The sequence below is a fragment of the Hypanus sabinus genome, chromosome 23 (genome assembly GCF_030144855.1).
Source record: "Hypanus sabinus isolate sHypSab1 chromosome 23, sHypSab1.hap1, whole genome shotgun sequence".
In the NCBI taxonomy this organism is placed as follows: Eukaryota; Metazoa; Chordata; class Chondrichthyes; order Myliobatiformes; family Dasyatidae; genus Hypanus; species Hypanus sabinus.
In genome coordinates this window covers 11,820,480-11,836,702 of record NC_082728.1, presented here as the reverse complement: position 1 = coordinate 11,836,702, position 16,223 = coordinate 11,820,480, and the positions used below count along the sequence as shown (strand labels likewise).

General features: G+C 49.6%; 1 protein-coding gene across 5 annotated transcripts in view; it reads right to left on the bottom strand.

The window, feature by feature from the left end:
- Positions 1-16,223, bottom strand: part of aatkb (apoptosis-associated tyrosine kinase b) — a 327,637-nt gene that overhangs the window by 36,943 nt on the left and 274,471 nt on the right. For all 5 annotated transcript variants that reach the window (XM_059948385.1, XM_059948388.1, XM_059948386.1 and 2 more), the window contains one exon: positions 16,084-16,217. In XM_059948385.1, coding sequence (XP_059804368.1) covers positions 16,084-16,217 — 134 coding nt within the window. The remainder of the gene's footprint in view (positions 1-16,083; positions 16,218-16,223) is intronic.

The window sequence follows — 16,223 nt, the reverse complement described above, 5'->3', positions numbered from 1 at the left end:
CAGTTGAATAGAGCTGCAGATTTGTGACAGTGAAGGAGGCCATTTAGCCCATCACACTCTGCTGGATCGCTGTAGAGCTGCCCTTCATCTGTAGCCTTATAAATTATTTTCCTTGGGCCTATCTAATTTCTCTGGAAACCTCCCTGTTTCCACTGTCCCTGACAGGTAGGGAGCACCAGAGTATCACCACTCCCTGTGTGTGAAAAGCTCCCTCAACATCTCCCTTTTGCCCAGCGTTTTCAGCCTCTGCCTTCTCTAGACTTTGATCCATCAGCTGATGGGACAGCATCTTTCAACTTAGCCTGTCAAGAGCTAACCCAGCAATGTCAAATCTTCTGTCAACCTCCCGTGAATCTCGTCCGGACTCTCCAATGCCAGCACGGCCTTTCCTAGATAGGGGGCCCAAAGGTGCCCATGTGATCCCGTTGGCTAACCCTGACTCACAGTCTATGCTCTCCTGCTTCAACAGCACTCTCTCTGACCCCGTTCACCTCTCCCATGGTCTGCACATTCCAATACATATATTTCGCTATTTCAGTGGCTATATTTCATTAGAGTCTGAGGATGTCACTGAAGACCCCAGCAAACGTTAATGGATGTACCATGGAGATCCTTCTAACTACTTGCATCACCGTCTGACATGGAGGGGCCAAAGCACAGGGTCAGAAAAAGCTGCAGAGGATTGTCAACTGCGCCAGTTCAATCACAGGCACCATCAAAGGCATCCTCACAAGGCGATGCCTCCAAAAGCCATCATTAAGGAACACACCACCATCCAGGACATGCCCTCTTCTCATTACTACCATTGAGTAGGAGCTACAGGGACCTGTAGTCACACACTCAATGTTTCAGGTACAGCTTCAACCCTGCCATCCAATTTTTGAATGGTCAATGAATCCATGTACACTAGCTCTTGTTCCCTATTGGCACTACTTAATTAATTTTCTTTGTATGAATTTCTTATGATATATAGTATATTTTATGTACGGCAGTGTACTGCTGCAAAGCAACACATTTCATGATATACATCCCATTAGGAAAAATGAAATGAGAGAGAGAAGGGGAGAGAGAGAGGGAGGGAGGGAGAGAGGGGAAGGGGAGGGGGTGGAGGGAGAGAGGGGAAGGGGAGGGGGGTGAGAGAGAGAATGCCCGGCATCTCGCTGTCTGGTGGGAGAGGCGAGTGGTCAGCCACTACAACAAAATCACTGATGCTGGAGCTGTTAGCTTCACTCCGTCAGCATCAGGATATTGTTGCAGGGAGCGACCAGGATGTCAGCGGAGGCTTCGTCATCGGCAAGGACTGGGGAGAGTGATGTGGAGCAGGGGATGGGAAGGGGAACTAGCAAGGATCAGGTGATAGGGGAAGGTGCAGAAGGTGGGGGGGGGGTATGGGAGGATGGGGTGTGGGAGTTTAGAGTGTTGGAGAGGGGAGGGAAGGAGGGATGGGGTGTGAGTCGGAGAAGAGGGAGGACAGGGTGTGAGAGACCATTTGGAGGTGGACAGGGGAGGGAAGCACCAGCAACCCAGATTCAATTCCCATCGCTGTCTAGAAGGAGTTTGCATGTTCTCCTCGTGACTACATGAGTTTCCTCCGGGTGTTCCAGTTTCCTCCCACTGTCCAAAGATGTACCAGCTGGTAGGTTAATTGTCACATGGAAGTAATTGCCTGGCAGCATGGGCTTATTCAGCCTGCTATCATGCTCTAGCTCTAAATAAGCACTGATCTGAGATGAGGTGTGGTGCAAACTGGAGAATGGCAATGTAGGGAAGGCAGATGAGGTGTGGTGGGGATATTGGAGGAAAGGAAGGGGTTAAGTTGGAAAGGTCAGAGAGGGCCAGTGGAAAAATGCAGGATAGGAGGAGGGGCGGGTACAGTGAGTTGGGGGCAGGAGAGGTAGGGAAGATCATGTGGGGAGCAACGAATTGGGGTGGTTTGGGAGGTGGGGAGAGGGAGGCAGAAGTCAAAGGAATGTTCTCAAGAAGGTAATGGCTTCCGAGGTGAGCAGTTATCTCGTCCTGTTATTCTGCTGCCAGAAAAATAAATCCAAATAACCATGTCATAGGAAACAAGAGCAATTATTATTTCCAAGATGAAGCAGGAAAATAAACCGTGTCAAACTTTAAATTAACTCACGAAGCAGAACCCAGTAAATGGTAATTTCTCCTGACCTAATCAAGAAACTCAATGGTAAAGTTGGCGTACCAGTTGCTGCCCAGGGTCATTATTGCACCCAACATACCCTCTACTGTTTCAAGATGCATTTTAAGCTGATTTAAGTCGCTGCTCCTATGTCTTAATGTCCAAAGGTCTAAAGTCCTCTCCCTCTGTCAGGATAAGAGCTCCATCATGTTGATATTCGCAACGAGGCCAAGCTAAGCAGGTTACTTGTCAGCAGGAGTTTGTTGCCTCTTGGGTTGTGAGAAGCACCTGTAGAGGTAGGGGTGAGTTCTTCCTGGGGCTGGTTGCTGTGAGAATGGGGTGGGTAGTGATCCGTCGGCGAAGGTTCTTCACTGAGAACCTAGGGCACCATGAGGTACTTTCCTGCAGTCATCACCTACGTCTCTGAGGCACCGAGGACTGCAGGTGCCATTGCTGAAGCCTGGGGCATGACTGTTGCTGAGTCTGAGGAGATTCGGGATCTCACCAAATTTCTACAGATGTACGGTGGACAGCCTTGGGGTTGCATCACAGCCTGCTATGGAGGCTCCCATGTACAGAATTGAAAGAGGCTACAGAGGGTTATAACTCAGCCAGCTTCATCATAGACACAACCCTCTCTACCACTGAGGACATCTTCAGAAGGTGGTGCCCAAGAAAGCGGCAATCGTCATCAAGGACCCCCACTGTCCATAAAATGCCCTCTTCTCATTGCTACCACCAGGAAGGAGGTCAGGAGCCTGTAAGCCCACACTCAATGTTTCAGGAACAGCTTCTTCCCCTCCACCATCAACTTTCTGAACGGCCCATGAACTCTACCTCATTATTTCTCTCTTGGACTATTTATTAATTGTATTTTTTTATTGTAACTTACAGTCTTTTTAATGGTTTGCTTTGCTCTGCTGCCACATAACAAACTTAGACCATAAGATATAGGTGCAGAATTGGGCTATTTGGCCCATCAAGTCTACTCCCCAGTTCCATCCTGGCTGATTTATTATCCCTCTCAAATCCATTCTCCTGCTTTCTTTGATGCCCTGACTAATCAAGAACCAATTAACCTCTGCTTTAAATAAACCCAACGACTTCGCCTCCACAGCCATCTGTAGCAATTAATTCACAGATACACCGCCCCCGGCTAAAGAAATTCCTCCTAATCTCTGTTCTAAAAGGAATTTGCTCTACTCTCAACACGATCTGCCCCTCCACCTATTTTCGTACCATCTGTAAACTTGGCTACAAAGCCATCAATTCTGTTACTGAAATCATTGACATATCATATGAAAGGAAGTGGTCCCAAAAACAAACCCTGTTAAACACCACTAGTCGGTGGCAGCCAACCAAAACAGCCCCCTTTATTCCCACTCTTTGCCTCTTGTCAGTCAATCTTCTATCATATTCATGATAGACCGTTCCCTGTAATACAATGAATGCTTGTCTTGCTAGGCAGCCTCATGTGCGGCACCTTGTCAAAGGCCTTCTGAAAATCCAAGTAAACAACGTCCACTGACTTTCCTTTGTCTAACCTGCTTATTATTTCCTCAAACAAAAAAAATTACATGACAGCTGATTTTGTTTCTGATTCACACCAAGCGTTGGAGAAACTTAGCGGCCGGGTAGCATCTGTGGAGAGTAATGGGCAGTTGGCATTTTGGGTTGAGATCTTCTGTCCGTCCAGTTGAAGGTACTTGATCTAAAATGCGGACCCATCATTTCTCTCCATGGATGCTGATGATCAATATCCTGGCTCCCTGCCCCAGGACAACACTCTGTTGACACAGCTTTGATAAATGGCACATTCATTCCCATTAGTATTCAAGATAAAATACAAACAAGGCCACACTGGCTTCTGTACAATTCCCCTGAAAAAGCTGAGTAAGTGGCATACGGGGCACGGATCAGAATGTAAGCACTACCCTGACCGGCCTTAAAAAGTGAACATTTAATTGTGCTACTGAGAATCTATGGAGGGCAGTCCTCTCCCTCCATGTGTTTACAGTTATGGAGCACAGTGGATATAATTATGGAGGACAGTCCTCTTCCTACCTGTGGACATAATTATGGAGGGCAATCCTCTCCCTACCTGTGGATATAGTTGTGGAGGACAGTCCTCTCCCTACCTGTGGATATAGTTGTGGAGGACAGTCCTCTCCCTACCTGTGGATATAGTTGTGGAGGACAGTCCTCACCCTACCTGTGGATATAGTTATGGAGGACAGTCCTCTCCCTACCTGTGGATATAGTTGTGGAGGACAGTCCTCTCCCTACCTGTGGATATAGTTATGGAGGACAGTCCTCTCCCTACCTGTGGATATAGTTGTGGAGGACAGTCCTCTCCCTACCTGTGGATATAGTTGTGGAGGACAGTCCTCTCCCTACCTGTGGATATAGTTGTGGAGGACAGTCCTCTCCCTAACTGTGGATATAGTTGTGGAGGACAGTCCTCTCCCTACCTGTGGATATAGTTATGGAGGACAGTCCTCTCCCTAACTGTGGATATAGTTGGAGGACAGTCCTCTCCCTACCTGTGGATATAGTTGTGGTGGACAGTCCTCTCCCTACCTGTGGATATAGTTGTGGAGGACAGTCCTCTCCCTACCTGTGGATATAGTTGTGGAGGGCAATCCTCTCCCTACCTGTGGATATAGTTGGAGGACAGTCCTCTCCCTACCTGTGGATATAGTTATGGAGGACAGTCCTCTCCCTAACTGTGGATATAGTTGGAGGACAGTCCTCTCCCTAACTGTGGATATAGTTGGAGGACAGTCCTCTCCCTACCTGTGTTTACTGTTGTGGAGGACAGTCCTCTCCCTACCTGTGGATAGAGTTGTGGAGGACAGTCCTCTCTCTACTTGTGGATATAGTTGTGGAGGACAGTCCTCTCCCTAACTGTGGATATAGTTATGGAGGACAGTCCTCTCCCTACCTGTGTTTACTGTTGTGGAGGACAGTCCTCTCCCTACCTGTGGATATAGTTATGGAGGACAGTCCTCTCCCTACCTGTGTTTACTGTTGTGGAGGACAGTCCTCTCCCTACCTGTGGATATAGTTATGGAGGACAGTCCTCTCCCTACCTGTGTTTACTGTTGTGGAGGACAGTCCTCTCCCTACCTGTGGATATAGTTATGGAGGACAGTCCTCTCCCTACCTGTGTTTACTGTTGTGGAGGACAGTCCTCTCCCTACCTGTGGATATAGTTGTGGAGGACAGTCCTCTCCCTACCTGTGGACATAATTATGGAGGGCAATCCTCTCCCTACATGTGGATATAGTTGTGGAGGACAGTCCTCTCCCTACCTGTGGATATAGTTGTGGAGGACAGTCCTCTCCCTACCTGTGAATATAGTTGTGGAGGACAGTCCTCTCCCTACCTGTGGATATAGTTATGGAGGACAGTCCTCTCCCTACCTGTGGATATAGTTGTGGAGGACAGTCCTCTCCCTACCTGTGGATATAGTTGTGGAGGACAGTCCTCTCCCTACCTGTGGATATAGTTGTGGAGGACAGTCCTCTCCCTACCTGTGGATATAGTTGTGGAGGACAGTCCTCTCCCTACCTGTGGATATAGTTGTGGAGGACAGTCCTCTCCCTAACTGTGGATATAGTTGTGGAGGACAGTCCTCTCCCTACCTGTGGATATAGTTGTGGAGGACAGTCCTCTCCCTACCTGTGGATATAGTTGTGGAGGACAGTCCTCTCCCTACCTGTGGATATAGTTGTGGAGGACAGTCCTCTCCCTACCTGTGGATATAGTTGTGGAGGGCAATCCTCTCCCTACCTGTGGATATAGTTGGAGGACAGTCCTCTCCCTACCTGTGGATATAGTTATGGAGGACAGTCCTCTCCCTAACTGTGGATATAGTTGGAGGACAGTCCTCTCCCTAACTGTGGATATAGTTGGAGGACAGTCCTCTCCCTACCTGTGTTTACTGTTGTGGAGGACAGTCCTCTCCCTACCTGTGGATATATTTATGGAGGACAGTCCTCTCTCTACCTGTGGATATAGTTGTGGAGGACAGTCCTCTCCCTAACTGTGGATATAGTTATGGAGGACAGTCCTCTCCCTACCTGTGTTTACTGTTGTGGAGGACAGTCCTCTCCCTACCTGTGGATATAGTTATGGAGGACAGTCCTCTCCCTACCTGTGTTTACTGTTCTGGAGGACAGTCCTCTCCCTACCTGTGGATAGAGTTGTGGAGGACAGTCCTCTCTCTACTTGTGGATATAGTTGTGGAGGACAGTCCTCTCCCTAACTGTGGATATAGTTATGGAGGACAGTCCTCTCCCTACCTGTGTTTACTGTTGTGGAGGACAGTCCTCTCCCTACCTGTGGATATAGTTATGGAGGACAGTCCTCTCCCTACCTGTGTTTACTGTTGTGGAGGACAGTCCTCTCCCTACCTGTGGATATAGTTATGGAGGACAGTCCTCTCCCTACCTGTGTTTACTGTTGTGGAGGACAGTCCTCTCCATACCTGTGGATATAGTTATGGAGGACAGTCCTCTCCCTACCTGTGTTTACTGTTGTGGAGGACAGTCCTCTCCCTACCTGTGGATATAGTTGTGGAGGACAGTCCTCTCCCTACCTGTGGATATAGTTGTGGAGGACAGTCCTCTCCCTACCTGTGAATATAGTTGTGGAGGACAGTCCTCTCCCTACCTGTGGATATAGTTATGGAGGACAGTCCTCTCCCTACCTGTGGATATAGTTGTGGAGGACAGTCCTCTCCCTACCTGTGGATATAGTTGTGGAGGACAGTCCTCTCCCTAACTGTGGATATAGTTGTGGAGGACAGTCCTCTCCCTACCTGTGGATATAGTTGTGGAGGACAGTCCTCTCCCTACCTGTGGATATAGTTGTGGAGGACAGTCCTCTCCCTAACTGTGGATATAGTTGTGGAGGACAGTCCTCTCCCTACCTGTGGATATAGTTGTGGAGGACAGTCCTCTCCCTACCTGTGGATATAGTTATGGAGGACAGTCCTCTCCCTAACTGTGGATATAGTTGGAGGACAGTCCTCTCCCTACCTGTGGATATAGTTGTGGAGGACAGTCCTCTCCCTACCTGTGGATATAGTTGTGGAGGACAGTCCTCTCCCTACCTGTGGATATAGTTGTGGAGGGCAATCCTCTCGCTACCTGTGGATATAGTTGGAGGACAGTCCTCTCCCTACCTGTGGATATAGTTATGGAGGACAGTCCTCTCCCTAACTGTGGATATAGTTGGAGGACAGTCCTCTCCCTAACTGTAGATATAGTTGGAGGACAGTCCTCTCCCTACCTGTGTTTACTGTTGTGGAGGACAGTCCTCTCCCTACCTGTGGATATATTTATGGAGGACAGTCCTCTCTCTACCTGTGGATATAGTTGTGGAGGACAGTCCTCTCCCTAACTGTGGATATAGTTATGGAGGACAGTCCTCTCCCTACCTGTGTTTACTGTTGTGGAGGACAGTCCTCTCCCTACCTGTGGATATAGTTATGGAGGACAGTCCTCTCCCTACCTGTGTTTACTGTTCTGGAGGACAGTCCTCTCCCTACCTGTGGATATAGTTGTGGAGGACAGTCCTCTCCCTGCCTGTGGATATAGTTATGGAGGGCAGTCCTCTCCCTACCTGTGGATATAGTTGTGGAGGACAGTCCTCTCCCTACCTGTGGATATAGTTATGGAGGACAGTCCTCTCCCTACCTGTGGATACAGTTGTGGAGGACAGTCCTCTCCCTATCTGTGTTTACAGTTATGGAGGACAGTCCTCTCCCTACCTGTGGATATAGTTATGGAGGACAGTCCTCTCCCTACCTGTGTTTACTGTTGTGGAGGACAGTCCTCTCCCTACCTGTGGATATAGTTGTGGAGGACAGTCCTCTCCCTACCTGTGGATATAGTTATGGAGGACAGTCCTCTCCCTACCTGTGTTTACTGTTGTGGAGGACAGTCCTCTCCCTACCTGTGGATATAGTTGTGGAGGACAGTCCTCTCCCTACCTGTGGATATAGTTATGGAGGACAGTCCTCTCCCTACCTGTGGATATAGTTGTGGAGGACAGTCCTCTCCCTACCTGTGTTTACAGTTATGGAGGACAGTCCTCTCCCTACCTGTGGATATAGTTATGGAGGACAGTCCTCTCCCTACCTGTGGATATAGTTGTGGAGGACAGTCCTCTCCCTACCTGTGTTTACAGTTATGGAGGGCAGTCCTCTCCCTACCTGTGGATGTAATTGTGGAGGACAGTCCTCTCCCTACCTGTGGATATAGTTGTGGAGGGCAGTCCTCTCCCTACCTGTGTTTACAGTTAAGGAGGACAGTCCTCTCCCTACCTGTGTTTACAGTTAAGGAGGACAGTCCTCTCCCTACCTGTGTTTACAGTTATGGAGGACAGTCCTCTCCCTACCTGTGGATACAGTTGTGGAGGACAGTCCTCTCCCTACCTGTGTTTACAGTTATGGAGGACAGTCCTCTCCCTACCTGTGGATATAGTTGTGGAGGACAGTCCTCTCCCTAACTGTGGATATAGTTGTGGAGGACAGTCCTCTCCCTACCTGTGGATATAGTTGGAGGACAGTCCTCTCCCTACCTGTGGATATAGTTGGAGGACAGTCCTCTCCCTACCTGTGGATATAGTTGGAGGACAGTCCTCTCCCTACCTGTGGATATAGTTGTGGAGGACAGTCCTCTCCCTACCTGTGGATGTAGTTGTGGAGGACAGTCCTCTCCCTACCTGTGGATATAGTTGTGGAGGACAGTCCTCTCCCTAAATGTGGATATAGTTGGAGGACAGTCCTCTCCCTAACTGTGGATATAGTTGTGGAGGACAGTCCTCTCCCTACCTGTGGTTATAGTTATGGAGGACAGTCCTCTCCCTACCTGTGGATATAGTTGGAGGACAGTCCTCTCCCTAACTGTGGATATAGTTGTGGAGGACAGTCCTCTCCCTACCTGTGTTTACTGTTGTGGAGGACAGTCCTCTCCCTACCTGTGGATATAGTTGTGGAGGGCAGTCCTCTCCCTACCTGTGTTTACAGTTATGGAGGACAGTCCTCTCCCTACCTGTGTTTACTGTTGTGGAGGACAGTCCTCTCCCTACCTGTGGATATAGTTGTGGAGGACAGTCCACTCCCTACCTGTGTTTACAGTTATGGAGGACAGTCCTCCCCCTACCTGTGTTTACTGTTGTGGAGGACAGTCCTCTCCCTACCTGTGGATACAGTTGTGGAGGGCAGTCCTCTCTCTACCTGTGGATATAGTTATGGAGGACAGTCCTCTCCCTACCTGTGGATATAGTTGTGGAGGACAGTCCTCTCCCTACCTGTGGATATAGTTATGGAGGACAGTCCTCTCCCTACCTGTGGATATAGTTATGGAGGACAGTCCTCTCCCTACCTGTGTTTACAGTTAAGGAGGACAGTCCTCTCCCTACCTGTGTTTACAGTTATGGAGGACAGTCCTCTCCCTACCTGTGGATATAGTTGTGGAGGACATTCCTCTCCCTAACAGTGTTTACAGTTATGGAGGACAGTCCTCTCCCTACCTGTGGATACAGTTGTGGAGGACAGTCCTCTCCCTACCTGTGTTTATAGTTATGGAGGACAGTCCTCTCCCTACCGGTGGATACAGTTGTGGAGGACAGTCCTCTCCCTACCTGTGGATATAGTTGTGGAGGACAGTCCTCTCCCTACCTGTGGATATAGTTGTGGAGGACAGTCCTCTCCCTACCTGTGGATATAGTTGTGGAGGACAGTCCTCTCCCTAACTGTGGATATAGTTGTGGAGGACAGTCCTCTCCCTACCTGTGGATATAGTTGGAGGACAGTCCTCTCCCTACCTGTGGATATAGTTGGAGGACAGTCCTCTCCCTACCTGTGGATATAGTTGGAGGACAGTCCTCTCCCTACCTGTGGATATAGTTGTGGAGGACAGTCCTCTCCCTACCTGTGTTTACAGTTATGGAGGACAGTCCTCTCCCTACCTGTGGATATAGTTATGGAGGACAGTCCTCTCCCTACCTGTGTTTACTGTTGTGGAGGACAGTCCTCTCCCTACCTGTGGATATAGTTGTGGAGGGCAGTCCTCTCCCTACCTGTGTTTACAGTTATGGAGGACAGTCCTCTCCCTACCTGTGTTTACTGTTGTGGAGGACAGTCCTCTCCCTACCTGTGGATATAGTTGTGGAGGACAGTCCACTCCCTACCTGTGTTTACAGTTATGGAGGACAGTCCTCTCCCTACCTGTGTTTACTGTTGTGGAGGACAGTCCTCTCCCTACCTGTGGATATAGTTGTGGAGGACAGTCCTCTCCCTACCTGTGGATACAGTTGTGGAGGGCAGTCCTCTCTCTACCTGTGGATATAGTTATGGAGGACAGTCCTCTCCCTACCTGTGGATATAGTTGTGGAGGACAGTCCTCTCCCTACCTGTGGATATAGTTATGGAGGACAGTCCTCTCCCTACCTGTGGATATAGTTATGGAGGACAGTCCTCTCCCTACCTGTGTTTACAGTTATGGAGGACAGTCCTCTCCCTACCTGTGGATATAGTTATGGAGGACAGTCCTCTCCCTACCTGTGGATATAGTTGTGGAGGACAGTCCTCTCCCTACCTGTGTTTACAGTTATGGAGGGCAGTCCTCTCCCTACCTGTGGATGTAGTTGTGGAGGACAGTCCTCTCCCTACCTGTGTTTACAGTTATGGAGGACAGTCCTCTCCCTACCTGTGGATATAGTTGTGGAGGACAGTCCTCTCCCTAACTGTGGATATAGTTGTGGAGGACAGTCCTCTCCCTACCTGTGGATATAGTTGGAGGACAGTACTCTCCCTACCTGTGGATATAGTTGGAGGACAGTCCTCTCCCTACCTGTGGATATAGTTGGAGGACAGTCCTCTCCCTACCTGTGGATATAGTTGTGGAGGACAGTCCTCTCCCTACCTGTGGATGTAGTTGTGGAGGACAGTCCTCTCCCTACCTGTGGATGTAGTTGTGGAGGACAGTCCTCTCCCTACCTGTGGATATAGTTGTGGAGGACAGTCCTCTCCCTAAATGTGGATATAGTTGGAGGACAGTCCTCTCCCTAACTGTGGATATAGTTGTGGAGGACAGTCCTCTCCCTACCTGTGGATATAGTTATGGAGGACAGTCCTCTCCCTACCTGTGGATATAGTTGGAGGACAGTCCTCTCCCTAACTGTGGATATAGTTGTGGAGGACAGTCCTCTCCCTACCTGTGGATATAGTTATGGAGGACAGTCCTCTCCCTACCTGTGTTTACAGTTATGGAGGACAGTCCTCTCCCTACCTGTGGATATAGTTATGGAGGACAGTCCTCTCCCTACCTGTGGATATAGTTGTGGAGGACAGTCCTCTCCCTACCTGTGTTTACAGTTATGGAGGGCAGTCCTCTCCCTACCTGTGGATGTAGTTGTGGAGGACAGTCCTCTCCCTACCTGTGTTTACAGTTATGGAGGACAGTCCTCTCCCTACCTGTGGATATAGTTGTGGAGGACAGTCCTCTCCCTAACTGTGGATATAGTTGTGGAGGACAGTCCTCTCCCTACCTGTGGATATAGTTGGAGGACAGTACTCTCCCTACCTGTGGATATAGTTGTGGAGGACAGTCCTCTCCCTAAATGTGGATATAGTTGGAGGACAGTCCTCTCCCTAACTGTGGATATAGTTGTGGAGGACAGTCCTCTCCCTACCTGTGGATATAGTTATGGAGGACAGTCCTCTCCCTACCTGTGGATATAGTTGGAGGACAGTCCTCTCCCTACCTGTGGATGTAGTTATGGAGGACAGTCCTCTCCCTAACTGTGGATATAGTTGTGGAGGACAGTCCTCTCCCTACCTGTGGATATAGTTGTGGAGGACAGTCCTCTCCCTACCTGTGGATATAGTTATGGAGGACAGTCCTCTCCCCACCTGTGGATGTAGTTATGGAGGACAGTCCTCTCCCTACCTGTGGATATAGTTATGGAGGACAGTCCTCTCCCTACCTGTGGATATAGTTGTGGAGGACAGTCCTCTCCCTACCTGTGGATATAGCTATGGAGGACAGTCCTCTCCCTACCTGTGGATATAGCTATGGAGGACAGTCCTCTCCCTACCTGTGTTTACTGTTGTGGAGGACAGTCCTCTCCCTACCTGTGGATATAGTTGTGGAGGGCAGTCCTCTCCCTACCTGTGTTTACAGTTATGGAGGACAGTCCTCTCCCTACCTGTGTTTACTGTTGTGGAGGACAGTCCTCTCCCTACCTGTGGATATAGTTGTGGAGGACAGTCCACTCCCTACCTGTGTTTACAGTTATGGAGGACAGTCCTCTCCCTACCTGTGTTTACTGTTGTGGAGGACAGTCCTCTCCCTACCTGTGGATATAGTTATGGAGGACAGTCCTCTCCCTACCTGTGGATATAGTTGTGGAGGACAGTCCTCTCCCTACCTGTGGATATAGTTATGGAGGACAGTCCTCTCCCTACCTGTGGATATAGTTATGGAGGACAGTCCTCTCCCTACCTGTGTTTACAGTTATGGAGGACAGTCCTCTCCCTACCTGTGGATATAGTTGTGGAGGACAGTCCTCTCCCTACCTGTGGATATAGTTGTGGAGGACAGTCCTCTCCCTACCTGTGTTTACAGTTATGGAGGGCAATCCTCTCCCTACCTGTGGATGTAGTTGTGGAGGACAGTCCTCTCCCTACCTGTGTTTACAGTTATGGAGGACAGTCCTCTCCCTACCTGTGGATATAGTTGTGGAGGACAGTCCTCTCCCTAACTGTGGATATAGTTGTGGAGGACAGTCCTCTCCCTACCTGTGGATATAGTTGGAGGACAGTACTCTCCCTACCTGTGGATATAGTTGTGGAGGACAGTCCTCTCCCTAAATGTGGATATAGTTGGAGGACAGTCCTCTCCCTAACTGTGGATATAGTTGTGGAGGACTGTCCTCTCCCTACCTGTGGATATAGTTATGGAGGACAGTCCTCTCCCTACCTGTGGATATAGTTGGAGGACAGTCCTCTCCCTAACTGTGGATATAGTTGTGGAGGACAGTCCTCTCCCTACCTGTGGATATAGTTATGGAGGACAGTCCTCTCCCTACCTGTGGATGTAGTTATGGAGGACAGTCCTCTCCCTACCTGTGGATATAGTTATGGAGGACAGTCCTCTCCCTACCTGTGGATATAGTTGTGGAGGACAGTCCACTCCCTACCTGTGGATATAGTTGTGGAGGGCAGTCCTCTCCCTACCTGTGGATATAGTTATGGAGGACAGTCCTCTCCCTACCTGTGTTTACAGTTATGGAGGACAGTCCTCTCCCTACCTGTGGATATAGTTGTGGAGGGCAGTCCTCTCCCTACCTGTGTTTACAGTTATGGAGGACAGTCCTCTCCCTACCTGTGTTTACTGTTGTGGAGGACAGTCCTCTCCCTACCTGTGGATATAGTTGTGGAGGACAGTCCACTCCCTACCTGTGTTTACAGTTATGGAGGACAGTCCTCTCCCTAGCTGTGTTTACTGTTGTGGAGGACAGTCCTCTCCCTACCTGTGGATATAGTTGTGGAGGACAGTCTTCTCCCTACCTGTGGATACAGTTGTGGAGGGCAGTCCTCTCTCTACCTGTGGATATAGTTGTGGAGGACAGTCCTCTCCCTACCTGTGGATATAGTTGTGGAGGACAGTCCTCTCCCTACCTGTGGATATAGTTATGGAGGACAGTCCTCTCCCTACCTGTGGATATAGTTATGGAGGACAGTCCTCTCCCTACCTGTGTTTACAGTTATGGAGGACAGTCCTCTCCCTACCTGTGGATATAGTTATGGAGGACAGTCCTCTCCCTACCTGTGGATATAGTTATGGAGGACAGTCCTCTCCCTACCTGTGGATATAGTTGTGGAGGACAGTCCTCTCCCTACCTGTGTTTACAGTTATGGAGGGCAGTCCTCTCCCTACCTGTGGATGTAGTTGTGGAGGACAGTCCTCTCCCTACCTGTGGATGTAGTTGTGGAGGGCAGTCCTCTCCCTACCTGTGTTTACAGTTAAGGAGGACAGTCCTCTCCCTACCTGTGTTTACAGTTATGGAGGACAGTCCTCTCCCTACCTGTGGATACAGTTGTGGAGGACAGTCCTCTCCCTACCTGTGTTTATAGTTGTGGAGGACAGTCCTCTCCCTACCTGTGGATATAGTTGTGGAGGACAGTCCTCTCCCTACCTGTGGATATAGTTGTGGAGGACAGTCCTCTCCCTACCTGTGTTTACAGTTATGGAGGACAGTCCTCTCCCTACCTGTGGATATAGTTGGAGGACAGTCCTCTCCCTACCTGTGGATATAGTTGTGGAGGACCGTCCTCTCCCTACCTGTGGATATAGTTGTGGAGGACAGTCCTCCCTAACTGTGGATATAGTTGTGGAGGACAGTCCTCTCCCTACCTGTGGATATAGTTGTGGAGGACAGTCCTCTCCCTACCTGTGGATATAGTTGTGGAGGACAGTCCTCTCCCTACCTGTGTTTACAGTTATGGAGGACAGTCCTCTCCCTACCTGTGGATATAGTTGGAGGACAGTCCTCTCCCTACCTGTGGATATAGTTGTGGAGGACCGTCCTCTCCCTACCTGTGGATATAGTTGTGGAGGACAGTCCTCCCTAACTGTGGATATAGTTGTGGAGGACAGTCCTCTCCCTACCTGTGGATATAGTTGTGGAGGACAGTCCTCTCCCTACCTGTGGATATAGTTGGAGGACAGTCCTCTCCCTACCTGTGGATATAGTTGGAGGACAGTCCTCTCCCTACCTGTGGATATAGTTGGAGGACAGTCCTCTCCCTACCTGTGGATATAGTTGGAGGACAGTCCTCTCCCTACCTGTGGATATAGTTGGAGGACAGTCCTCTCCCTACCTGTGGATATAGTTGTGGAGGGCAGTCCTCTCCCTACCTGTGTTTACAGTTATGGAGGACAGTCCTCTCCCTACCTGTGGATAGGTTGTTGGATATAGTTGTGGAGGACAGTCCTCTCCCTACCTGTGGATGTAGTTGTGGAGGACAGTCCTCTCCCTACCTGTGGATATAGTTATGGAGGACAGTCCTCTCCCTACCTGTGGATATAGTTGGAGGACAGTCCTCTCCCTAACTGTGGATATAGTTGTGGAGGACAGTCCTCTCCCTACCTGTGGATGTAGTTATGGAGGACAGTCCTCTCCCTACCTGTGGATATAGTTATGGAGGACAGTCCTCTCCCTACCTGTGGATATAGTTGTGGAGGACAGTCCTCTCCTTACCTGTGGATATAGTTGTGGAGGGCAGTCCTCTCCCTACCTGTGGATATAGTTATGGAGGACAGTCCTCTCCCTACCTGTGGATACAGTTATGGAGGACAGTCCTCTCCCTACCTGTGGATATAGTTGTGGAGGACAGTCCTCTCCATACCTGTGGATATAGTTGTGGAGGACAGTCCTCTCCCTACCTGTGGATATAGTTGTGGAGGTCAGTCCTCTCCCTACCTGTGGATATAGTTGTGGAGGGCAGTCCTCTCCCTACCTGTGGATAGAGTTGTGGAGGACAGTCCTCTCTCTACCTGTGGATATAGTTGTGGAGGGCAGTCCTCTCCCTACCTGTGGATATTGTTGTGGAGGACAGTCCTCTCCCTACCTGTGGATATAGTTATGGAGGGCAGTCCTCTCCCTACCTGTGGATATAGTTGTGGAGGACAGTCCTCTCCCTACCTGTGGATATAGTTGTGGAGGACAGTCCTCTCCCTACCTGTGTTTACAGTTATGGAGGACAGTCCTCTCCCTACCTGTGGATATAGTTCGAGGACAGTCCTGTTCCTACCTGTGGATATAGTTGTGGAGGACAGTCCTCTCCCTACCTGTGGATATAGTTGTGGAGGACAGTCCTCTCCCTAACTGTGGATATAGTTGGAGGACAGTCCTCTCCCTACCTGTGGATATAGTTGTGCTTGTGTAGGTGCTGGAGTCCTGAAGTAAGCTCGCACGCCATTCTCTGCAGGGTCGAGGGGTCGGGGGCCAATTCGTCCGCAGTGTTGTGGGTTCGCAGGTAACCCTTCAAGTCTCCCTTTAA